At 38.4% G+C, this 27,529-nt stretch overlaps 2 protein-coding genes and 1 long non-coding RNA gene across 7 annotated transcripts in view; 1 reads left to right on the top strand and 2 right to left on the bottom strand.

Moving 5' to 3' along the window:
• LOC126266775 (tubulin epsilon chain-like) overlaps positions 1–10,207 on the bottom strand; it is a 169,178-nt gene extending 158,971 nt beyond the window's left edge. For all 4 annotated transcript variants that reach the window (XM_049971311.1, XM_049971312.1, XM_049971310.1 and 1 more), the window contains exon 1: positions 9,655–10,207. In XM_049971311.1, the coding sequence (XP_049827268.1) occupies positions 9,655–9,679 (25 nt within the window). In that variant the 5' untranslated portion in view covers positions 9,680–10,207. The remainder of the gene's footprint in view (positions 1–9,654) is intronic.
• Positions 10,208–13,694: 3,487 nt separating this feature from the next.
• LOC126266777 (uncharacterized) lies at positions 13,695–14,216 on the bottom strand. Its single transcript, XR_007548920.1, has 3 exons — positions 14,165–14,216; positions 13,927–14,087; positions 13,695–13,772 (listed from the first exon to the last, which is right to left on the bottom strand). It is a non-coding gene; the product is annotated as an uncharacterized LOC126266777 (long non-coding RNA).
• A 2,695-nt stretch (positions 14,217–16,911) lies between these two features.
• The window catches only part of LOC126266776 (nuclear envelope integral membrane protein 1a), a 123,147-nt gene continuing 112,529 nt past the window's right edge, over positions 16,912–27,529 (top strand). Inside the window, exons 1-2 of one of the 2 annotated variants that reach the window (XM_049971313.1) lie at positions 16,912–17,084; positions 17,220–17,338. In XM_049971313.1, coding sequence (XP_049827270.1) covers positions 16,970–17,084; positions 17,220–17,338 — 234 coding nt within the window. In that variant the 5' untranslated portion in view covers positions 16,912–16,969. The remainder of the gene's footprint in view (positions 17,085–17,219; positions 17,339–27,529) is intronic. The other variant, XM_049971314.1, reaches the window with a different exon arrangement.

Below are 27,529 nucleotides of genomic sequence, written 5' to 3'. Positions count from 1 at the left end.
CCCTCTATATACTCCTTCCACCTTTCTGCTTTCCCTTCTTTGCTTAGACCTGGGTTTCCATCTGAACTCTTGATATTCATACAGGTGGTTCTCTTTTCTCCAAAGGTCTCTTTAATTTTCCTGTAGGCTGTATCTATCTTACCCCTAGTGAGATAAGCCTCTACATCCTTACATTTGTCCTCTAGCCATCCCTGCTTAGCCATTTTGCACTTCCTGTTGATCTCATTTTTGAGACGTTTGTATTCCTTTTTGCCTGCTTCATTGACTGCATTTTTATATTTCCTCCTTTCATCAATTAAATTCAATATTTCTTGTTACGCAAGAATTTCTACTAGCACTCGTCTTTTTACCTACTTGATCCTCTGCTGCCTTCACTACTTCATCCCTCAAAGCTACCCATTCTTCTTCTACTGTATTTCTTTCCCCTGTTTCTATCAATTGTTACCTTATGCTCTCCCTGAAAAACTGTACAACTTCTGGTTCTTTCAGTTTATCCAGGTCCCATCTCCTTAAATTCCCACCTTTTTGCAGTTTCTTCAGTTTTAATCTACAGTTCATAACCAATAGATTGTGGTCAGAGTCCACATCTGCCCCTGGAAATGTCTTACAATTTAAAACCTGGTTCCTAAATCTCTGTCTTACCATTATATAATCTATCGATTCTGAAACCAAGTGTTAGCTATGATTAAGTCGTGCTTTGTGCAAAATTCTACCAGGCGGCTTCCTCTTTCATTTCTTAGCCCCAATCCATATTCACCTACTACGTTTCCATCTCTCCCTTTTCCTACACTTGAATTCCAATCACCCATAACTATTAAATTTTCGTCTCCCATCATTATCTGAATAATTTCTTTTATTTCATCATACATTTCTTCAATTTCTTTGTCATCTGCAGAGCTAGTTGGCATATAAACTTGTACTACTGTAGTAGGTGTCGGCTTCGTATCTATCTTGTCCACAATAATGCGTTCACTATGCTGTTTGTAGTAGCTTACCCGCATTCCTATTTTCCTATTCATTATTAAACCTACTCCTGCATTACCCCTATTTGATTTTGTGTTTATAACCCTGTAGTCACCTGACCAGAAGTCTTGTTCCTCCTGCCACCGAACTTCACTAATTCCCACTATATATAACTTAACCCTATCCATTTCCCTTTTTAAATTTTCTAACCTACCTGCCTGATTAAGGGATCTGACATTCCACGCTCCGATCCGTAGAACGCCAGCTTTCTTTCTCCTGATAACGGTATCCTCTTGAGTAGTCCCCGCCCGGAGATCCAAATGGGGGACTATTTTACCTTCGGAATATTTTACCCAAGATCATCAAAATTACGGCCGTAGTTTCCCCTTGCTTTCAGCCGTTCGCAGTACCAGCACAGCAAGGCCATTTTGGTTATTGTTACAAGGCCAGATCAGTCAATCATCCAGACTTGCCCTTGCAACTACTGAAAAGGCTGCTGCCCCTCTTCAGGAACCACACGTTTGTCTGGCCTCTCAACAGATACCCCTCCGTTGTGGTTGTACCTATGGTACGGCTATCTGTATCACTGAGGCACGCAAGCCTCCCCACCAATGACAAGGTCCATGGTTCATGGGGGGGGGGGGCCTCAAAGGTTAAGTTTAGATAATTGCAAAAGACTAGAAAAGTTAGGATGACCGTATATTAAAGTGTCATGTGGTTTCAGTCCATAATAAGCCATATCAACTACAACTACCAACTACCATTCAAAATACACAGCTGCGTATAGGCCTCTTCTACACGGCTCCAGACATTACACTATTCACCCACTTACATCCAACTTGTTCTCCTATTTATCTTCTACCAGGTTAACATCATCAGATACAGCTTACGAGTGGCAAAGGTGGTTGTAGCAGCCGATTTTGCCCTAGGCATTTCCGATACAATGGAAGCTCGGTTCTGATAACAATATTTAGTCTACCACTCACTCATGCTCCTATTTATTTTCTGTTTACTTACTTCCCTGTTCACTCATTTTTTGTCTTGTTGTTGCTGTTGTTGATGTCATCTTCAGTCCAGAGACTGGTTTGAAGCAGCTCTCCGTGCCTGTGCAAGCTGCTTCATCTCCAAGTACCCACTGCAACCTACATCCTTCTGAATCTGCTTAGTGTATTCATCTCTTGGTCTCCCTCTACAATTTTTACCATCCACGCTGCCCTCCAATACTAAATTGGTGATCCCTATATACCTTAGAACACGTCCTATCAACTGATCCCTTCTTCTGGTCAAGTTGTGCCACAAATTCCTATTCTCCGCAATTCTATTCAGTACCTTCTCACTAGCTACGTAACCTATCCATCTAATTTACAGCATTCTTCTATAGCACCACATTTCGAAAGCCTCTATTCTCTTCTTGTCTAAACTATTTATCGTCCATGTTTCACTTCAATACATGGCTACACTCCATACAAATACTTTCAGAAAAACTTCCTGACACTTAAATCTATACTCGATGTTAACAAATTTCTCTTCTTCAGAAACGCTTTCCTTGCCATTGCCAGTCTACATTTTATATCCTCTCTACTTCGACTATCATCCGTTATTTTGCTCCCCAAATAGCAAAACTCTTCTACTACTTTAAGTTTCTCATTTCCTAATCTAATTCCCTCAGCATCACCTGATTTAATTCAACTACATTCCATTATCCTCATTTTGCTTTTGTTGATGTTCATCTTATATCCTCCTTTCAAGACACTGTCCATTCCGTTCAACTTCTCTTCCAGGTCCTTAGTTTTCTCTGAGAGAACTTCAATGTAATCGGCAAACCTCAACATTTTTATTTCTCCTCCGTCGACTTTAATACCTACTCCGAATTTTTCTTTGTTTCCTTTACTGCTTGCTCAATATACAGATTGAATAACATTGGAGATGGGCTACAATCCCGTCTCACTCACTCCCCAACCACTGCTTCCCTTTCATGCCCCTCTACTCTTATAAATGCCATCTGGCTTCTGTACAAAATGTACATAGCCTTTCGTTCCCTGTATTTTACCCCTGCCACCTTCAGAATTTGAAAGAGTATTCCAGTCAACATTGTCAAAAGCTTTCTCTAAGTCTACAAATGCTAGAAACACATGTTTGCCTTTACTCAATTTATCTTCTACGATAAGTCGTAGGGTCAGTATTGCCTCCACTTGTTCCAAAATTTCTAGGGAATCCAAGCTGGTATTCCCCAAGGTCAGCTTCTACCAGTTTTTCCATTCATCTGTATATAATTCATGGTAGTATTTTGTAGCTGTGACTTATTAAACTGATAGTTCGATAATTTGCACACCTGTCAATGCCTGCTTTCTTTGGAATTGTAATTATTATCTTCTTCTCGAAGTCTGAGGGTATTTCGCCTGTCTCATACATCTTGCTCATTAGATGGTAGAGCTTTGTTACACTTGGCTCTCCCAAGGCTGTCAGTAGTTCTAATGGAATGTTGTGTACTCCCATGGCCTTCTTTCAACTCTTCATGCAGTTTCATATCTCCTATTTCATCTTCATTTACATTCTCTTCCATTTCTATAATATCATTCTCAAGAACATCACCCTTTTATAGTCCCTCTATATACTCCTTCCACCTTTCTGCTTTCCCTTCTTTGCTCAGAACTAGTTCTCCATCCGAGCTCTTGACAATCATATAAGTGGCTCTCTTTTTTCCAAAGGTCTCGTTAATTTTCTGTAAGCAGTACCTACCTTACCCCTAGTGATATATGCCTCTACATCTTCACATTTGTCCTCTGGACTAATACTTCATCTGTTATTTCTTTCATGTACACTGGCACAGCATTGTAAAGTTTTATTTCAAAATAACTTACATGCTTTTGGGTTTGTGTTATCCTTATTCTTTCTACATGTAATTTTTTACTATTGCAAGTATTATAATTGTGGCAGTCCTCATTGGAATGTAAATTGTTTAGGTGTGCTCTTGTATGTAAGACACTTTTAAATATATACAGTGATGGTAGTGTGAGCATTTGTAAGTTTTTGAAGAGCAGCCTACAATGAGTTCTTGGAGAATCGTGTGTTGTAATTCGAATCCCTCTTTTCTGTAGTTTGAAAGTATCTATTAAGGGTAAGTTAGTTTCACCCCAGGATACTGTACCATTAGACACAATAGACTGACCAACGTAAGCAAAATACACTAAACTAGCACACACTATGCTGCACACTCTAGACATTACCTCTATTGTGAAACATGCCAAATTGAGACTGTGGGATAAAAATTTGATATGGTCTTTTCACCGTATGTTTTGATCAATGTGCATGATCAGAAACTTTGTGGATTGTGCATTCTCTTTGTCACTCAGTTTTAACTGGAGGTCATTTCCTTGGGTTGCTTTGCCATACTGTATATAATTTGTTTTACTTAAGTGTTAACTCATTTGCATTAAACCACTGTTGTATATATTTCAGGACAATGTCAGTACTGATGGATAGTGATTTTTATCATAATTTTAATTATTCTTATGTCATCTGTGAACAACATAATTTTGGTAGAAATATTTGGATTCTCTGTGTCATTTGTATACAGCAAGATAAGGGTCCAAGAACACTGCTGCAGGATGCCTATTTCCACTTTCTTTGCATCTGAAACCAACTTGATTTTCTGGTTATTATGATCTGAGACGATTTCTATGCCTGAGTTCTGTCTTGAAGGTAAGATTCAAACTATTTCCACACAACCTCTCTTACTCCTATTACCCCCATCTCGTTTAACAAGTTTTGGTGATTTACTGTATCAAAGCCTTTCGACAGACCTAAGTTAATTCCCACTACACATTTGTTATTGTCAAAATTCCTAACAATCTTTTCAGTATAGGCATGGATGGCTGATTCTATGCTGGGGCCTGAATGGAAGCCACGCTGGTTGCAGTTCAGAAGTTTGTATGCATCTAAGTAATTTTTGAGTCTGAGTTTCATTAATGTCTCTAAAATTTTGTAAAATGATGGGAGAAGTGAAATTGATCTGCAATTTTCTATCTTATATGGATCTCCTTTTTTAAACAGCACTCAACTTGAAGATTTTCTACCTCCGTGGAAACACACCTGCACTGAATGACACATTGGCAATGTGTACCATGGGCTTTATATAATTTTTTGGGCAACTTTTTAAAGCAGTGACACAACACTTCATCCTCACTAGCAGACATTACTGAGTTTAGACTCTTCATCACCTTTAATATTTCATTTTCAGTTGCATGAGTTAACGTCATACTGCTGTCTACTTTTGAAATTTCTCACGTTTGGTAAATTTTTTGCTTAATCACACGGGTACTTAAAAACCATTGTTAAAGTAATCTGCCGATTTCATTTTTTAATTCAATATTTTCAGTATTTTTGAGTGCTATTTCCTGATCCACAAGGCTCTTACCTGTTTCCCTTCTCACTAGTCCCTATTTCCCAAGCAGTTCTTGAGTTTATTACATGTTTTTTAAACTTAGTGGCAGTACAACTTTTCAATTTAGAGTTAAGCATTTTCATTGGCCCGGAGGAATTTCTAATACCAAGCGTAATCTAGGAATTAGTATGGAAATGCTCATACAAGTCCATTTGACAAGTTTTTTAGGACAACACATTTCAAATTTTAAAATAAAGAGGGAAGAGAAAACATTACATGCAGCATTTGTGCTTTGTTTATAGCAATACTTCTGCCCATGATTGATTAACCAGTGTATTCACAAAATAACTGCAACTGTTTGAGGAGAAAGTTCTTTTGTATATTTGATGTGAAGTATTTTCAGTCACTGGGGCTGTGAGAATTTTAAGGATTAGTGCACTGTGATCGGATATTACTAGCTCAACATTAATTACATCTGTATCTATGGCTCCTATATTTGTGAAGAAATTATCTATGAGGCTTGTTGCCAGAGACTGCAGTCATGTGTGTGCGAGTAGCATTTGTGTGAGGCTTTCTGAAGAGTTTGTTACTCTTCAGGACTAGTTATATGTGAATACAAGTTGAAGCTCTGCAGAACATTCAGGAACTGATCTTTAGATGCGGTTTCGGTTAACAAGTTGACATTAAAGTCTCTACTCATAATTATTGCTATTTTTTATCATATAATATGTTGTGCAATGCCTCTAATTTATTTCTAAAAATTTCAGGATCACCACACGGTGATCCGTACACTGACGTTAATATTAAATTATTCTTTTGTTTTTTTAGCTGTATTGCTGCAACCTCAAAATGTTTTTCTTCGCTCACAGATTCTGCTGCAAGACAAGTTTTTAACTTTTACTCCATGCTTTACATAAATACAAACTTCACCATGTCTTGTTTCCTTCCTGCAATAATGACTGGCTAAATTATATTGGGAAATAGGCCTACTAAGGTTTACTAGTTCATTACTCTTGCACAAATATTTTTGAACACAAATACCGTCTATACTAACTTCACTGGTTCCCGCCTTAAGTTCTAATACTTCATTTTTAATACACTGAATATCAAGGCTCCTTATTTTTAAATTATTAAAAATAACTTGAGAGGAGTTCATACTTATGCTATCCAATGTTACCAGCTGTTCCTTGTTGAGGCTGGGTACCAAAAATCCATAAGAATTACACTTTCCTACCCCTTGTATCTCTTACCCTTGGAGGTGCTGTCATTCTTGATGTTGCATCTGATGTTGTAGCTAATGTTTCCATGGGTGATGGAATTGTTTCTTAATCTGATGTTTCAATGGATGCTGGGGATGCTGCCAGTTTTGACGTTGAATCCATTAATGCAGCTAATGTTTTGGTGGATGCTGGAATTTTTTTGCAGAAGCTGTACTTTGAAAGAAAGCTTGCACTGTAGATGCCACTGGAGTTTCAAAATATGTGTGTGCTGCAGGTGAAGCAGGTAACTGTCACTCTGTTGGTGTTGATTTGGCTACTGCTGTCTGTGTGGCAGTTTTAGCACTGGTCTTGGCTCTGTTCTTCTGATTACTGGCTAGTCACCGATGCTAAACTTGCTGTTGAAACTGATAAGTCTGCAGATGGAGATGGTTCAGCTCTTATTGATGATTTTGACACCACTGGTGAGTTGTCTGTTGTACTGGGAGACATTTCAGATGTAGATACAAATTGTTTTACTTCATTTAATGCACATGATTCATTTATTATTACAAATGATTGAGGGACATCAGCTCTTTCTGATTCCACTGATGCTCATATTGCAGTAAGTTCTTTATGAGACTGTATAACAGTGTGTTGCACTACTTTTAGAGTATTTGATAGCATTCAATATTTCAGCACTGATGGCTTCTTGCCCTTTCAAGTTTATGTGAAGATCATGTTGTGTAAAACGCTCTCTGCAATCACTATTTATTCTTAAATATGTTGCATTAGAATAACCTCTACATATCTTGGCAAAAAGCCTGTAGGCACTAATAATCTCAGTATTCGCGCACAAGTTTTCCGTGAGATCATACCTATGAGGAATACTGAGAATGAAAAATTTAACTTCATGCATTTTGCAGATTACTTCCTTTAACATTTTCATAGCATGTCTAGTTTCATTGTGGTATATGCAGTCGACATCTCTAATTATCACACATGTGGTACCACTTGCCTGAGATTTTTTTACAGCTGTTTAAAACTTCACATAGTGGAGTTCCTGGTTTGATTATGCCTGGTACCTTGAATCCTGTTTTATTAGTACTCATAATTTCAGCTATTTCTCTGTGCTATTTTCAAGGAAACTAAACTTATTACTTAGTTCTATAGGAAGTTCTGCAGCTTTTGTTACAGGTCATGCACTGTTTCTTTAGTCTGACATGGAGAAATGTTGGCTAGACTTTGAAGAATTACTCCCTATTCTTACTAAATTTTCAAAATGTATTTCATGACAAAATCAGGTTCTTTCCTGAGTTTATTCTCTAAATTAACTCGCAAATCTGCACTGTACATTTCAATGACACTGTCTCAACCGTTACAGTACAGTATAGTTGCTTTATAGTTGTCTCATAATATTTCAAGTCACCCGTTAACTCAATTGGTGCAATGTTTGTTATCTTGCGCTTACAAAAACCAGACAGAGATCTGTTGCATTCAGTTAATCATGAACAAGTCACTCGAGAGCTTTGGGTGAAGTTGATAAAATTATGATTGGCCTGTAAACACAAGACAGTTATGGCTGAGTCAGACTAGGCTCCTTTCCCACTGAATGGAATGCGTCCCATTCACAAATGGAAAATTAAATATGTTTGTGAAGGCATACATCACAGGCTGAGTCAGACTAAGCTCCTTTCCCACTGAATGGAATGTGTCCCATTCACAAACAGAAAATTAAATATGTTTGTTAATGCACACATCACAGCAGTCACAAAAAATATCATTGTTACTTCCAGCACAACCTTAATAGCTTGCAATAATGTGCTCAACTGTAAATTCAGACTATATAGGCTATAGGTATAACAATGTACTACAGTATTGTTGCCCTCCCTGTCCACCTACCGTTTCATTTCAGCACACTAAAGAAATAACTGGGAAGCCTCAGTATAAGACTTTATGGTCCACCCACACAGCTAAGCATGCTAATGCATCCAGGTGAATCTGCTTGGATCAAATCCATCATACAGATTAAGGATGAGGATTGGTGAGCCCCAAAAAGCCAAGAAGAGGTTTTTTGGTGATTCGCACATCCAATGAGATGAATACAGGTAGGGTTCCCACATTCTGCCCCAGATACACACATGCAAACATTCAGAAAATGTTCTCACACTTGCACATGTAATTTACTCTAAACACAAACAGATAGGATACACAGATTCCATCCTGGGGAGAGTGGTGGCGTCAGGAAGTGCAGTCAGCTGCTGTCACAAACACTGCCAAAATTGATATAACAAATGGTGACCCTGAAGAAGAAAAGATCATTTGAAGATATTGTATCAGAGAGCTTGTTCTAATATTCAGTGCATGCTGCCTAATGCGTAAGGAGTGAAAAGAAAAATAAAGAAGTTCAGATAACTGTACCACCATTTTCTTGCCTGTATGGAATTACACTTTGCCAAGATCAGTTATTTTCTGTGATCACAGACTGGAAAAAAAATTAACTCCATTATCACGTTGCACACTTGCTAAGTGGCTGTTATGTCATTCTTTGACAAAGGAGTTACATGATATGGAATGACAGGGCCTCTGCTACAACCATCACTTTCCCGGAATGATATATAGGATACCATATTCTTAGAAACTGCACTGTCCCTGCAGACAGTACTGAAATAGATTGAGTTGTACTTTATGCACACACACACTGAAATACTAGTTTAACAGGGAAGTCCTAAATGCATGTAGACTTCACACATCTAATTACAATACTAACTGATCCACTGTGTTTTACTTGATTGCTTCCATGAGAGGTGAGTTAAGTAAAAAATACATACCACATAGGGTCAATGATGTTGTACCTAATATTTAACAATATGCTCCACAGAAAATATGAATAAATAAATCACGTTTTTTCAAAAACTTTTGTTGTTTTCAAACAATGTGAAAGGGAAAAAATTATACGTGCTTTGACCGCTACTCAATAAACCAACTCGACAACCAATTAAAAGAAATTTATTATTTGTTAATTGTCAACAAATTCATAAGGTATCTCAATTTTGCACAAACAAACACATATCCCCTCTAATTAACAGCAACGAAAATATCTTCGCATACCTTGAACGATGATGAATTCGCTCATTACTTGCTGCAAGTTTGACAACACATACACTTCATTTCGGAAAACACTTTCACTAATTTCTTTATTGGTAGATAGTGCAGGATTCTTAGATAACGCACGTATTACAGCGAAGATGTAATTCAAAAGTAGTTACGATGCATTACAGTAAAAATAACCTCCAAAAGTCAGTAAACAAAACACGGAACACAAAACAGTTCCAAATTTCAATTTCCGCGCTTTGTTGTTGTTGCTCAAAGATTGCTAATATTAGTGGCAAAATATCAGAGACTCGACATACTTCGAAACCATGTCATCAATCTTTTCATAAGTATGCAACAGGGTAAATATTTAAAAATATATGCTAGCAGAGATGCACGATCATTGAACCACTCAAATTACGGATGTCACACTAAATTTGACGATAGAACAAACATTTACAAATACTTGACAATCTTTGAAAATATTATCAAAGTTCTTAGATGCGAGCTAGTTTCACACACACACGGTGGTCATCTTCGACCATGGATACCAATGGTCGAAGGTGGCTATCTTCGACCATAGATACTAGTAGACTGGCCTTGCTGTGCAGAAACTATAGGGCTGGTGTGGCTCCAACATAAACCACGTGACTGCTGGCAAAACGTGGCGGGATTTCAAATCAGCAGTCTGCCATCCTATGTTTGTATCGTATTTTCCCCACATTTCTCAATTGACTGCCAAACGCTTTCAACAAAAATTACTTTTTATTTGCCAAAAATTATGCCAGAACTACATTTGACCTGGATTTGTTCACAGTACCATTTATAAAATCTAACAAATACGTCGAACGCCACTCTGGTGCGCAGCAGGACGAAATTACCATAAACCATCAATTAAATTAAAATTTCGTTAAAATTCTTTTAAACAGTAAGAGTGGGCCCGTATCAAAACTTTAAACATTGGATTCGCCGCGTTTTGAGCTCTAGTCACTTATAAAAGAAAATGGGATATGAGAATCATGTCAACTATAGGTCCCAAAATTTTCAGTATCAATTTTAGGTGTACTTCAAAGGTTCATTTCCCGATATTTTTACAAAAGTTGAAACTATCAGTTTAAAAAAATGATATTTTAGATAAAAGGTGAGTCTTTCAAGTTTCAGAAAATAATTTTGGAGCCTACATTTATGTAATAATATTAGAAGGTAGAAAATATTCTCTTAATGTGTCAACTATAGGTGCTCTTACCTTATTATAATCTCACTTGAATATACAAATCCTTGCTACCTGTGGGCTATTAAGTGCCTCAAAATCAATAATGCATATACCATAGTGAATATTGTGCACCGTAGTAAAAGATGTCAATTATGACTCAAGAAACACCTATAAAATTTCAACTGAAACAGTCGTTACGGCTCTCAATTTAACCAGGGCAGGCCATAAATTAAAAGTTCCAAGAGACTATGCAATGATTTTAATTTTTTAAAAGGTATTTCTTCACAATTGATGAAAACAATCTCAAGGAAAACTCTTTTCAAGGTTAAAACACTGTTGTCAACTTCTGTCTTAAGATAGTCATTCTGTGGGGAAAGAAACTGCAAAATAACAGTGACAGTTTATAATTTTTTTAAGAAAACTATCTAAAGGACACTTTTCACTCCTAATATTGCAAAACTGTACTGACCCTCATCCAGATTAAGAGCTATTTTCCTGGGCACAAACAGGTTAGAGCTCATCTGACAAAACAAAAACATTTGGCAGTCTCTCAGTACAATAAGAATAGGGGCTCTTATTTTAGAAAAATAATGCTTGTACAGTGATCTGATTTTGTTCTGACACTGCGTGGGATCACGAGGAAACTTTTCCTTGCCTCTGCATAATAATCATGTGGGCATAAATAAAATAAAACTACCCTTTAATTATCATTGCAGTTTGTGAACAATTTGAATAGCTTACTACAAATGCAGCAGAAGACAATTAGTCAACCTAGAGCTTAAAAACTCACTTTTTTAACAGAAATTTTAGGCTTACCTTAGGAGTAACCTTTACAGACAAGAAAAGTTGTTCTTACACTGAAAAGTGAGGTACGTTTTCTGCAGAGTTCATAAACTGCCAATGCCATGCACAATGTCACATTTTCATGATGTTTTGTATGAAATTTTGGAAACTGTTGCATATGAATGAAATATATATACCTTTACTTGCTTCACTCAAACAGCATTCAAAATTTCTTACTGCAAGCTTATGCGACACATCCTTAGTACCTGGTGTCTGTAGTGGATGCATATTGCCAGAGGTGAACACTATCCATTGCAGTAACAATTGAGGTAACAAATACTTTTGTGCTTGAAACTCCAATGATATTTACAAATGTGCTCTGTTAACACCATGCACAATCTCACATTTTCACTAAGTTCCTTAGCAAATTTTGAAAGCTGGTGCATATGAATGAAATATATGTACCTGTACATGCTTCACTCAGAGCCTAATGAATTTTGTATTACAATCTCATCTGACAAATCCTTACTCCCTGGTGGCTATTACATATCTATAGCAGACAATTTACCGAAGTGAACACAATCCATTGCATCAACTACAGTTGACTAAGAATCAAGGAACTGGTTTACACTTTTACGGGAAACAACTTTTGGGAGCTTGAGTTTCCATAGATAACATAAAAAGAAATACATGTGGATTCTTTCAAGCGTTTTTTTTCTCTTTTTAAATTTATTAAACTTTTTTCTCAGTTGCTGCAAGTATTCAAAGAAAACTAACATCTCTTGGGAAACATAGATATTCAGAAAAAATTAACTCAATACTTTATTTCACAACATTATTTTATTTGTAACTACGAAGGCTTTCCCGGCGTGATAATTGATAATATTCTTCTCGGGTATGCAGCCGGATCATAACATCTTCATAACTCAATATTTACGCCATCTTCAGGTAAGAGTGCTGGTGCACGATCTCGCTGGAACTGACTTCCCAGCGCAAGCGACGGCCCCTATATAGGCCGCAGAAGACCCACAACGCGTGCGCGAGACGGTGCCGTAACTGCCCTCTAGCGCAGTAGACATAACCCGCCACCAGTGATGGAAACAGGCGAAATCGAGATATCGCTGTCGAAAATTAAAAAAAAATTAGAGGGTGTTTAAAAAAAGATTTCATTCTGCACGTTGAAAGACAGGCCCCTAGCTTGTCTACCATTGCAGTGTTTATGTGAGCACCATCAAAAGTAACAGAAATTACTTCAACTCCAGTATAATATGTAAATTTCAACGCCTCCTTAAGTAGGTTTGATTTTTCAACAGCACCCAGGCCATTGACTAAAAAGTAGCCAATTGGAATTTTCCATGAACCATTAACAGCAGTCAACATCAATGTTAATGCCTCATTTGCAACAGGCAGATTGTCATTGTCGAGATCTGTACCATAATCTATGTAAGCAATAAACTTATTTCCACAAAATTCAACATGCTCCCTTATGGCAATCTCATCAAATGACATGACACAAATAAATTTCTTACCTTTGCTAATGAGTTCTTGACTCTTTATTCTAAGCGCTATTGCTGCTTCTTCACTGAAACCAGGATACCCATCAACAACACCGTACCATTTTCATAATGTTCGTGGATGCGGCAGTGATGTTTTAAAATTTTTCCTTACATAGCTATATGCCTTGCTACTGTAAAAATTTAGTGTTAGAGCAAAGGTCCAAAGAGCTGCTGGATACATATTTCCTTCTTTACCTTTACTGACACGTTGGAGCAACTCCGAAGTACCAGGTGGCAGCATCTGATAGCAAAAAGCCACATCATTTATGCATAAGTCATACATTTTGAAAATGACAGTCATTGTAAATATACTTGCCTTTAGTAAATTAGCCAGGGTTCATTTATAACACGATTATTTTCAAGATTATTTATCAAAGATTTCAAGGCCAAAAATTTCTTCTTCATCCCACGAGATGACCGCTGCAAATCCTTTAACTTTCTGGCTTTGATGCTAATCTGCCGTCTTGCCACATCTATCACTTTTTCTGCTGTGCCAGGAGTACACAAATCGCTATTCGAAAAGTCCCCAATATACCTGAAACTTTTGTTTTTCGAGGTGTTCGTTTCCATATCGCATAACGTCACTGTAAACAAAACAAAAATTCATGTTTTGAGGTATAATTTGTGGGCGAAGCATGTCCGAAATGGCACTTAACGAAACGTGCTACAGTTCTATTCTAATGCAATATTTTACTAACTCGCAGTTGTTACACACATTCTATTAACATTCAGACTTACAGGCATTGGAAGCACAGACTTCAGAAGACGAGGCATCATCTAACGAACGCCTTCTAGTGTGTGATTTACGGAGCTTAGTCCTCTTCGATTTCATATGCTCCGGAAAATCGAAAAGTGTCGGGATAGCATCACTTCTTAGCCAATTCCCTCCAGTCTTAGCCCTATAAAAACATCAGGTTTAAAAATGACAGACATTGTAAATACAAATTATAAATATACATTGTAAATAAAAACTAACCTATCAAAACATTTCTCCTCGAAGTGCTTCGAGCAAAGGCACGTATGTGCAGATGGCTTCAGGGCCTATATCCAAAGCTGCCTTCGGTTTTCATCCTTAGGGAACCTATGAGTAGGAGCGAGAAACAGTTATACTTACTTCTGTAACCGAATTATCACAGATACTTTCCAAAATGTTGTATGAGTCTCACTTTACAGGCACTACTTTCAACACTTTAATTTACGTGAAACTCTATTTCATGTGTAAAAAACATAGAAAAGTCACTTCAGCAGATTTCAATAAATGCACCTGCACTATCATAGAAACACTTACACGTGAAATGTAATGCCATTTCCTCTGACAAAACGCTGAGTACAACCATAAGCGCAACACGAAACAACCATGTTTTGCCAACATTCACGTGACTTCAGCCCAGAGATGTTGGAGCCACGAAAATGACGTCAGGACCAGTCTATTATATTTATGGTCGAAGGTGGTCATACAACCATATGTTGTTGTTGTTGTGGTTTTCAGTCCTGAGACTGGTTTGATGCAGCTCTCCATGCTACTCTATCCTGTGCAAGCTTCTTCATCTCACAGTACCTACTGCAACCTACATCCTTCTGAATCTGCTTAGTGTATTCATCTCTTGGTCTCCCTCTACGATTTTTACCCTCCACGCTGCCCTCCAATACTAAATTGGTGATCCCTCGATGTCTGAGAACATGTCCTGCCAACCGATCCCTTCGTCTGGTCAAGTTGTGCCACAAGCTCCATATACCACAGTCTAATATATACAGTCGCGACACTCACTGCTGTGAAAGTTGTTACCATTTGACAGTTCAAGTGACACTAGCGCCCGTAGCGGCCAGAAAGCTCGCCTTCCTTTGCCGGCAGATGCGGCGTAAAAATGTATGTTTTTAATTCGTTTTGTACGTAATTTACAAAATATTTAGTATATTTTTGCGTCACAAGTGTTAGGAGAACAGCGAGAGACATAAATGATCGTGAAATATAAGTAAACAGAGCACAAACTATTGAATGACGTGACATATGCTGCAAATATTCTTGAAGAAATACTTAAGGAGTAGCATACAATCGCACTTATTCCACTGTAAGTAAGAGAATACACACTGTATATCCCACATATCAAGTTTATGGATGCTCTTCCTTGTGTAAAAATGAAGCAACACATCACTTTTTATTACGTTCTGCTTTGCAGAAAGCCTGCTTCCAAAAATATAATTTATATCTTACTCTTTGTGCTATCAGGTTATCTCAATAAAAAGCATGACTGTTTTAAAACTTTATTATATCCCATTGATACATTAACCAAAAATAAAATCAAACGAATATCAGTCCAAACCAATCTCTGTGAGGTTTTTGACAACTTCAAAAAATACGTGTGTCAGATGGGTGGTTCCTAATGGTACTTTGAAGAAATAAGATACTAATGGCTGTTTAAAATTTGAGAAGGTGCCGTTAATCATTATAACTAAAGCAGTATTGGTAACCACAGATGTACGTGTAAAACTCATGTCTTCAAATCCAATAGCACAATCCCTAGAGCTGTCATATATCAAAATTTCCATTAGTGACATCTCATCCATAGACAAATTAACAATTACATCAGCTTCTGGTAACTGCTGCACTTTCTGCTTTAAAAGATGAAATATATTATTATTTATCTCACAGTTTAATTGTATATGTTTGACATACCTTTGTAAGGTACGTACTAATGGAAGGCAGTGTGATAAAAAACTGTATGCTTGAGTACTACAATACAACAAATTAAGTGCAAATAATTTTGTTTCATCTTTCCATCTCGCACCACGTTTTCCATTCAATGGTATACTGATTTGGCTTATCAATAAATCGAGAGCATCTTTTTTCAAGTACTTGGAACCAATACTTTTTAAAATGACCTTGTCCTTTTGTACTTGTGTCCTGTGACGTTGTGGTTGCAGTTTATTTGTACGATGGGCACTTTCCTTGTCACATAGTAATTTTGTACGAAGTCTAATGATTTGCACGTTTTTACACTTCACACGATTTTCCAACACGCGAATAATTTCATGTAATCTAAGCATTTCATCTTCAAAAGATGTCTGTGTTGCAGATTCCGTTGGTAGGGATTTTATATATGCCTCTCGTGTAGGAACACTTGTGGTAGCTGTTTCTTCTGTGTCAGGAGACAGTTTTATTGTTTTTTGCAGTAACACTTTCACGTTTGTATGGCAATTTTCTCTTCATCGTTACTAGTTGTGGCTTATTTGGCACGTCAAATAACGTAGGACGTGCATTCCATACTAATCTCTTCTTTTCCGCGCTCATGAACATTATTGACTTGAAATATAACGCACAAAACTTCACGTTAGTGTGCAAATAAAGGACATCTTTTTGCAGCAGGTCCTTTCTTCTACTATTTATTAACCATTTTTTGCTCCTAAAACAGAAAAACAAGTTCAGTATTTCAATACAGTTTAGGAAAAAGTCGTAAATAAATAGCGCTCTAATGTGATGTTTCATACCTCTCAGGGTCCTTAGGAAACCTGAAGAATGACAAATGTGGTGTCTTCTTCCTATTATTATTGCAATTGATTGCGCTACATACGCTGCCTTTCGTAAAAACCATGTTAAAAATGAATATAAACGGTACTGCTTACATTTACTAAATACCGTATTCAGCAGCGTAGCTTCTCCGCCGCTTGGGGCGCTGTTGTCGCGGTGAACAACAAAAATCAGCGAGAGTGTCGCGACTGTATATATTAGACTGTGCATATACACAAAACGAGTGCAACCTCTGTCCAGATAAGATCCTTGAAGATGGCGCTCTTCATGAAATTCGTAAACGAACCGATGTGGAAAATTACTTATATTTTATTAATTATTGTTGTCTGTCAGCCAATTTTATCAGAAACTTACACATTACCATTCAAAGGTAAGTAGAATGGGAAGCTGCGAATAATAATATCACTTTTTGTTTCATATTTGGAACAAAGTCTCAACAGTGATTGTGAAAATATCAGTAAAGCACAACTGCTGGATTTAAATATCGAATTATGGTTTCACTTAGTGCATGACATGTATCCGGACGACAACGTGACCTGCGATTGCTCATATGAACGACATTTTGAGATTTATTGTTACCCTGGAAAACCGAAGCATGTTCTCCACACCTTCGAAACAGTGACGGTAAGTTGTCGAAACTACTACTCGCGTTGACCTTTTTATGTTAACGTTCTCTAGTGTATGTCTACTACCATCGTTAAGGAAAGGTTGATTATTGCTGTGCAATGAGTTGGTACTTGTTTAGTCATACTATTAAAATACTCGTTGACACTGTCACGTAGGCCTAGGATAACATCAGAGATACGCATTGAGTCGAAGTATATAGTAACAGGAAGTGGTTGTTACAAGATAGTGGTGTACAGCATATTAGCAATAAATGATACTGAGCTATTTGACATCTATCGTTGGACAGGGACGTCTTGTACACTACCGTTTTGGTTTGTAGTCAAAGGCACCCATGTAGCTCCTACTCCCAGAGAGTTGGCAGTATCTCAAGTACTTAAACCTTGTTCTTCGCGTATAATAAAAATATTCATATACGCAAAACATTACGGAGGACATTTCCGGAGAGCCTGAAATATGTTGTCAGACCACTTTACAAGAAATGTAGTGAGATAGATATTTATAATTACCTAGCAGTCTCATCACTTACGTCCTTATTGAAGGTACTAGAAGAAAATTTGTATAAGAGAACCATACTAAGTTGCCCTCAGAATGAGATACTTGGCCATTCTGAGCTTATATTTTTAAAAAGGGTAGCCAACAATACATGCGTTTTTCGACCCACGAATTGGATTACACAAAACGGAAATGAGAGAACATTGTTTCTGGAGATTTTAAAAAGTATTTGATCATGCAATTCACAGTATTCTCCCAGAGGCTCAATTATTATGGTGTCAGAGATTTTCCTGGTTTTTAAATAAACAGCATCTTCAGAAAAGGAAATGACCACTACAGGCTTATTGCAAGGATCAGTATTGGGTCCCCTCTTTTTAATGTAAATGATATTCCTTCATGTATCTGAGAAGTGAGTAGCTAATTTTTACATTGTGAATATCATCACATTCAAGCTAGAAAAATGTCAAAATACTACTGACTTCAACTATGTTCATTCACTAATGTTTTGTCATATTATTCTGGGGTAAATCATCATTGATGTAAAGAAAGTTTTTGCAGCACAGAAGTGACTAAAAAGACTATGTTTGAGGTCCATTCTAGAACCTCTTGTAAATAGATCTTGAAAACAGTTGGGTATATTGACAACAGCCTCAGAGTTCCTTTACTCCCATATGGAATTAGTCAACAGTCAGTTACAGTTTGCAAATAAGAGTAAAGTTTTGGCGTCTGTTCTTACATAGAAGTGTGTGTGTGTGTGTGTGTGTGTGTGTGTGTGTGTGTGTGTGTGTGTGTGTGTGTGTGTGTGTGTGTGTGTGTGTGTGTGTGTGTGTGTGTGTCCCATAAACCATGGACCTTGCCGTTGGTGGGGAGGCTTGCATCCCTCAGCAATACAGATGGCCGTACTGTAGGTGCAACCACAACAGAAGGGTACCTGAAAATGGCCTTGCTGTGCTGGTACTGCGAACGGCTGAAAGCAAGGGGGAACTACAGCCGTAATTTTTCCCGAGGGCATGCAGCTTTACTGTATGGCTAAATGATGATGGCGTCCTCTTGAGTAAAATATTCCGGAGGTAAAATAGTCCCCCATTTGGATCTCCATGCGGGGACTACTCAGGACATTGTTATCAGGAGAAAGAAAACTGGCGTTATACGGATAGGAGCATGGAATGCCTGATCCCTTAATCGGGCAGCTAGGTTAGAAAATTTAAAAAGGGAAATGCATAGGTTAAAAATAAATACAGTGGGAAAATTACTGACGTTCGGTGGCAGGAGGAACAAAACTTCTGGTGAGGTGAATACTGGATTATAGGTACAAAATCAAGTAGGGCTAATGCAGTAGGTTTAATAATGAATAGGAAAATACGAATGCGGGTAAGCTGCTAAAAATAGCATAGTGAATGCATTATTGTGGCTAAGATGGATATGAAGCCCACACCTACCACAGTAGTACAAATTTATATGCCAATTAGCTCACAGATGACAAAGAGATCGATGAAATGTATGATATAAAAGAAATTATTAAGATAGTGAAGGGAGATGAATAATTAAGTCGTGGGTGAATGGAACTTGATAGTAGGAAAAGAAAGAGGAAGCAAACATAGTATGTGAATATGGAATAGGATTAAGGAGTGAAAGAAGCTGCCTGGTAGAATTTTGCATAGAGTATAACTTAATCACAGCTAACACTTGGTTCAAGAATCATAAAAGAAGGTTGTATACATGGAAGAAGCCTGGAGATACTGGAAGGTCTCAGATTATATAATGGTAAGACCGAGATTCAGGAACCAGTTTTTAAATTGTAAGACATTTCCAGGGGCAGATGTGGACTCTGACCGCAATATTTTGGTTATGAACTGTACATTAAAACTGAAGAAACTGCAAAATGATGGGAATTTGAGGAGATTGGACCTGGATAAACTGAAAGAACCAGAGGTTGTAAAGAGCTTCAGGGAGAGCATTAGGGAACGATTGACAGGAATGGGGTAAAGAAATACAGAAGAACAAGAATGGGTAGCTTTGAGAGATGAAATAGTGAATGTAGCAGGGGATCAAGTAGGTAAAAAGATGAGGGCTAATAGAAGTTCTTGGGTAACAAAAGAGATATAGAATTTAATTGATGACAGGAGAAAATATAAAAATGCAGTAAATGAAACGGGCAAAAAGGAATATAAACACCTCAAAAATGAGATCGACAGGAATTGCAGGGATGGGTAGAGGACAAATGTAACTACATAGAGGTGCGTATCACTAGGGGTAAGATAGATACTGCCTACAGCAAAATTAGAGACCTTTGGAGAAAAGATAACCACTTGCGTGAATATCAAGAGATCAGATGGAAATCCAGTTCTAAGCAAAAAAAAGGGAAAGCACAAAGGTGGAAGGAGTACATAGAGGGTCTATACAAGGGTGATGTTCTTGAGAATGTAGATGAAGATGAAATAGGAGGTATGATACTGCATGAAGAGTCTGTCAGAGCACTGAAAGACCTATGTCGAAACAAGGCCACGGGAGTAGACAACATTCCATTAGAACTACTGACAGCCTTGGGAGAATCAGTCCTGGCAAAACTCTACCATCTGGTGAGCGAATTGTATGAGACAGGCGAAATACCCTCAGACTTCAAGAAGAATATAATAATTCCAATCCCAAAGAAAGCAGGTGTTGACAGATGTGAAAATTACCGAACTATCAGTTTAATAAGACATGGCTGCAATGAATTCTATACAGAAGAATGGAAAAACTGGTAGAAGCCGACCTTGGGGAAGACTAGTTGGGATTCCATAGAAATGTTGGAACAAGTGAGGCAATACTGACCCTACAACTTACCTTAAAAGATAGATTAAGGAAAGGCAAATATGCATTTCTAGCATTTGTAGAACTCGAGAAAGCTTTTGACGCTGTTGACTGGAATGCTCTCTTTCAAATTCTGAAGGTGGCAGGGGTAAAATACAGGGAGCAAAAAGCTATTTACAATTTGTACAGAAATCAGATGGCAGTTATAAAAGTCGAGGGACATGAAAGGGAAGCAGTGGTTGGGGAGGGAGTGAGACAGGGTTGTAGCCTCTCCCCGATGTTGTTCAATCTGTATATTGAGCAAGCAGTAAAGGAAACAAAAGAAAAATTCAGAATAGGGATTAAAATCCATGGAGAAGAAATAAATCTTTGAGGTTCGCCAGTGACATTGTAATTCTGTCAGAGAAAACAAAGGACCTGGAAGAGCACCTGAACTGAATGGACAGTGTCTTGAAAGGCCCATATAAGATTAACATCAACAAAATCAAAATGAAGATAATGGAATGTAGTCGAATTAAATCGGGTGATGCTGCGGTAATTAATTTAGGAAATGAGATGCTTAAAGTAGTAAAGGAGTTTTACTATTTGGGGAGCAAAATAACTGATGATGGTTGAAGTAGAGATGATATTAAATGTAGATTGGCAATGGCAAGGAAAGAAATTTGTTAATGTCGAGTATAAATTTAAGTGTCAGGAAGTCGTTCCTGAAAGTATTTGTATGGAGTGTAGCCATGTATTGAAGTGAAACATGGATCTTAAATAGTTTGGACAAGAAGAGAATAGAAGCTTTTGAAATGTTGTGCTACAGAAGAATGCTGAAGATTAGATGGGTAGGTCATATAACTAATGAGGAGGTACTGAATAGAATTGAAGAGAAGAGAAATTGATGGCACAGCTTGACCAGAAGAAGGGTTCATTTGGTAGGGCGTATTCTGACTCAAGGGATCACCAATTTAGTATTGGAGGGCAGTGTGGAGGGTAAAAATCATAGAGGGAGGCGAAGAAATGAATACACTAAACAGATTCAGAAGGGTGTAGGTTGCAGTGGGTACTGGGAGATGAAGCAGCTTGCACAGGATAGAGTAGCATGGAGAGCTGCATCAAACCAGGTTCTGAACTGAAGATGATGGCGACAACAACAACAACACATATAGAAACGTATGTATATTGTACATCTCCTAATCTACTGGGTCAGTTTCAACCAAAGTTGGTAGATGAAGATGGTTCTTACCCCCAAGATGCTTCTTTCCAGATGGTATCAAAGAGGTGAGGTGGGGCTAAAAAAAAGAAGCATAATCACTGTGCACAGATAATCAGACAATATTCATCCAGTATTTTAGAATGAAAGCACTTAGCAACCTTGCAGCAAACCTTAAGCATAATTTCAAAACTTTTTGTCACATACATGCTCAATGTGAGATATATAACACATTAATTCATTTGCAAAGTAATCAAACATTTGAATTTTTTTACACAAGGGAGTTAGTTTCTTTAAAGGGGGCAGACGGGCTTATGTCTCATAGGGGTAGGAATGAAAAGACGGTTACATTGAAGCTTAACTCAGGAATATGTTGGGCAATTTGAGCCTAGCTTGTTAGCTACATGACTTATTATTTGTAGAAATATACTGCGGCTGTAAGATGCCCTACTAGCATTAGGGTGGTGTGGATGAGAAGGGGTGACAAAAAATGTTCAGAAATGACCTTTTGGTATTTATTTCTTGTATTGTGACTGACTTGGAATGCTATTAAAACGAAGAGGAGTAATTTCCCTTTGTGCTGTCAGGGAGTCAACCAGTGTTCGTTGGTGGGTGCGTGCGTGCGTGTATGCATGCATGCATGCATGCACAGAGTTTGTCACATTTGCGTATGTTAAACATCTCTTCATAAGGCTATGGATCTGTTCGTGAAACGTCAAACATATTTCTTACTGTCTGGAAAAATCAAACGGTGGAAAATCCAGATAAAATTATCAGAATTTATGAAAGGGATAGGCCCTAGATTGCTATTCGCCATAGAGGTGACATGTTGAGTTGAAGACAGGCACAATGAAAAGGCAGTTACGCACTGAGCTTTCGGCCAGATCCTGCTTCAGAAAAGAAAGGAAAATGTGTGCGCACACGTACACACTTTCACACCAGCAGGCACACCTCACACACACATGGTACTATTTCTGACTGGAGGTCATAGAAGAACATCCAGTTTACACATGCATCATTCAGCCATACTATGCCACAGAAAGGAGTGAGGTATTCAGCTTTAAAGTTTTTGACCATGTAATAAGTGATGTAAATAATTTAATAGTAGAATTACTTCCAAACTAGCTGACATCATAAATGTTTGACAACTCCTCCTAATCCATAGATTACTGTTTGGACAAAGAAAAAAAATTTTAAAAGTCTCATTGACGGTTTCTTATTTGTTTTATATGCCTATCGACCACTCAGTGCTTCAACATTATAATACAGAAGTGTGCGATTCCACCAATCTGCTTTGACCCATAACATCGCCAGTATGGTGGAAACGACCATTCCCTACGGGTCCAATATGGTGCCTATGACATCATTACGTAAACATGACAACAAAGACAAGTATAGACTGAAAAACCGATACACATCTTCCTCCAAAAATATAATCAAACTTACGGGACAAGCATGGGAAATTGGGGGTTTTGGGTTGGAGACAAACTAAATTTAAACACAGACCACCATACCAAATGACACAAAACAACGAAATAAATTGACAACACACAATTCCCAAATTCCACTACACACAATATCCCCAGAATTTGTCACTTCGCTTCACCTATATAGCTCAACCGCAATTGTCGATACCACATTATAAACCTCCAAAAATTACACCAGCACCACAGCTATTGGTACCACAAAACCAACACCTAGACAAGCAAAATTGGAATTGAACACATCCCTTGACCTATGTTGCTCAGCAGCACCTCACAATACCAAAACACCTCACAATACCAAAACACCCATAGCTACAACCATGCATTGGTATCTGACACTTCCCTACACCTATATAGGTTAGCAGCAGCTCACGATACCAAAACACTCATAGCTATGGCTGCACGTTGGAATCGGACACTTCCCTTCAACAGCAACTCAAGATACCAAAACACTGATACCACCAACCAAACAACACAGAAGTACCCCACGTACCATCATAACAGGCAAAAAATACACTGAAAAGCACGACTACTTAGCACAAAAAAGTTCTGGCGCTGCACTCTAGGTCAGTCAACAAATACAAACCAAAAAAATAAACAAATCTCAATCGCACACTACAACCCAACAACAACTTCAAAACAAAATAGACCCTCCACAATATAATCACAAACCAACCACCACCTCTTACCCACCTACCTCCACAAACATTATCAATTACAACCCCACCCCCACCCCAACAAGCCACGGCCACCGACCCTCACAACACATCCTTAACCAACCACCTTTGGCATATACATTTTTCCAATTGCCCTTAAAAAAACCCTAAAAACGCAGTAGCCCTCAGGGATGCTCTTCCGCCAACAGTATTCATCTAAATGAGACCGAAGGTTAGAAGAGTGACTCTTCCCCATCCCAGTAGCTGACTTAACCGCCCCCAAAACCCCTCTATCGTATTTGTACAAGCCCCAGTCTCATACTTTTTGAATTCCAAACCATGGTTAACTACTAAATGCTGATACCCCCTCATGCCCGACCCTCTGTAAGATGAGAAAGCATCTGAAGCTACTGTACTGCCCTCTTCAATAAACTCCCCAGTTAATCTCACCAATTCCGTTTTCGTCCGCCCCTCCAAAACTCTAAAAATGCACTCTGAAAAACCACCCCCAGCTACAACGGCCCCCCACTCCCATAAGCCAACCAGAGACTTACCCCACCCATGCTACTTCTTCTCAAACTGTGACTTGTCAACCACCAACCCAGGCCCGCTCAATTTACCCTTGTACTTACTATACTCAGAACACACTTCCCTACAAAACGAAAACCCGTCAAGAACTGTCCTCTCACTCTCACCAGTCTCACGTGCACAAAAACTGTGAGAGGATCTATAACAAAAATAATACGTCAACAACACAATCTCTGCCATGCCCAACCTAGACCTCTTGAACCAGGTACCACGCCTTATGGAGCGTCATAGGTTGTCCCTACAGCACTGCCACGTGTAGCCATCCCTGATCCGAGATGCCGAAACTTTTGCCAACTGTATTTCCTGCCGACGCACGCTGCCCCTAACCACTTCTGCCAGCAGCTCATACAATTGCAAAACTTTTATAAGTGACAGCGCATTGCCTCCCATTTCCGCATGCAAACAAGCGCTGCTGAATTTATCTGTCATATCCAGCACTACAAAAACTTAGACACAACAAAAACTAAATTGTTGACTCCCTGAAACCAATTCCTGTCGCAGCAGAGTCAAACCCAATAGATTGCAGGACAAACAGCAATGCCAAAATGAACCCAATACACCACACAACACGCAAACGACAAACACACCACCAGGAGGCACCACAGACTGCAGCAAAACGACACTATAAACTAAACTCTGCTCCTTTGTGACATCACACACCTCACCACAACTCTCTTACGCCACGGGTCAAAGCCGACGGGCGGGTCTGACGCCACCATTGACCCTGAGTTGTTACTTTCACTCCTCCGTTAAATAAATGAAGAATAGCTGACACACACATAAACAACTGAAGAAACTCACATTCAACCACTAGCTTTTATAAGTTTTTAAGCTTTTCTAGCTGTGTGTGTGTGAAATGGAACTGGGTTTCCTGAAAATTGCCAAGGCAGAAATGACATGTTGAAATCTTTGTCCATCAATTGCAGTTTCTTTATTGCCGAACTTATTAAATGAACATCCAAAGGCAAGCACACCACACATTACGGAAGACACAGTATTCACATCTAACAGACATTAGTTTTAAGAAATAAAGCTATCGAGATCAGACAAGTTGTCAGGCTGATAGTAAGTGGTGATTCATTTGGCTGTAATTGTGTTGTTAGTACAGTATCAGTAATCTGTCTTTTTAATCATCCAGAAGGTCAAGATATATTGCTTGATCGACCTAAACATGCCACAGTGATGCTTCAGTCTTTTCAAAGGTGCCTCAGAAAGTGGCACGGATAATATACTAACCCCCATGCTCCATGACTTAGGAAATTCATCCCCCTCATACAGCCTGATAAATGTTTGCTGTTATCCATTGCATCATCTAGAAATTTTATTGTTTGGATAATAATATTGTATTTGATCAACTTAAATATTATGAGATTAATGGCATTTTTCTCGAAGATATGGAGTCCTATCTTCTGTATCTACTTCAGTTCTCACCAAGCCAACATAGAATGTGTGGCAGATATTACATAATGAGCTCTTGTTGTGACCACCAATACAATGTGGTATATTGCAGGCAAAGTTTCTCAGTTTACTAAGTTGGCTACACAACTACTGAGTGACAGAACTGAATCAGTCGCCATATTTATTACAAGTGCAGTAAATACTATTCTAACTCTTCTGAAGAGAGTAAATGTAAAACACACAAGTTCACTCATCCCTTGGCCATGAGACTGTGAACAAAGTAGGTTACTCATCCCAGAATCTAAATCTATTTGGAGGGCACTGGCTTGCCAGGTCTCATCCAAGAAGCAGACATTTGTAAACCATGTGGAGATCTCTCACTTGTAGACCTCACAGACACTCGCAAGACTTTTTCAAACACACACTCAGCTCATGCAGTAAAATAATGGCCTACAGTAACTAATCAGCAAATGATTGCTTACACCTTTTATTAACACACTGAAATTTGGAATAGTGTGTAATCTCTGCTACTCACCAGTTCACTCACTTTTCTTACTACAATTCAGAAATTTGTGTTGCAGCAGCCACATGAATTTGAGTCTTAATAATCAGCCAACTTCTCTTTCATCTTAAGTACGTTAATTCACTAGGGTCTACTTCAGGGTTAAGTTTATGTATTAGTGTATTGACATCTACACCAGTATAGACAAATAAAAACACTTTCTGCTGCGTGTCATCTTTGATTCTGTTTGCACTGAATGCCTTCCAGCCTGGCAATGTAGTTCAGCCACAGCTGCAAATTAGTTTCAAAACATGGGAACAGAGGTGGCAGCAACCATGTAGCATGTGCTATTTCAGTGTCTGGACTGGAGAATTTCGTTAACAAAAGCTCCTGAGTCTTTGCACATTTTGTAACAAGATAAGCACTTGCGTTAGACATCCACCAATGAAATTGCCAAACTGAAACGTAACAAGTTACTGTTACAACAGATGAAGATAGCAGAATTACTCCACTGAAATTGTTGAAAAATTGCACTGAATTATGTAGCCACAAGTTGATTTTATCACTTGTTTCCAATAATCCTTGTCACAATCTGTGCTGCGACCATTTTCACTGTGTGCTGCATTGTGTGCGTAATTTGTCTGTTTTCAATGTGGCTACACAGTTACTGAGTGACAACTGAATTGGTCTCACCGCATTTGTTTCGAGTTAGACTTAAAGTTCTAAACAAAGTACTCTACTCACCCCAGAATCTTAGTCGGTACAAGAGACACTGACTTACAGAACATTATCCAAGAAGTGGGCACTTGTAGGCCTTGGTATGGCTCTGTGACATTCTTTTTACACCCAAGGCAACTCGAACAGTTGTCATGCGGTTGTGGGACCCTCTAAACACACAGTGAATTGAAACACACTGTCACACACTTGTTCAGCATACTTGACTGGCTTTCTAGAGTAGTGTGGCCACATTGGCGCCCTGTGTCAAGAGTTGATGCCATCAGTGAACCTGACTGTAACTACGCATATGATGATGCTACACTGTTTACATCTGCCAAATAGGCAACCTTGCACACGACT

This window comes from Schistocerca gregaria, chromosome 4 (assembly GCF_023897955.1).
Source record: "Schistocerca gregaria isolate iqSchGreg1 chromosome 4, iqSchGreg1.2, whole genome shotgun sequence".
Taxonomy (NCBI): domain Eukaryota; kingdom Metazoa; phylum Arthropoda; class Insecta; order Orthoptera; family Acrididae; genus Schistocerca; species Schistocerca gregaria.
Note: the sequence above shows the minus strand (reverse complement) of the source record. Positions and strands in the feature narration are given on the sequence as shown.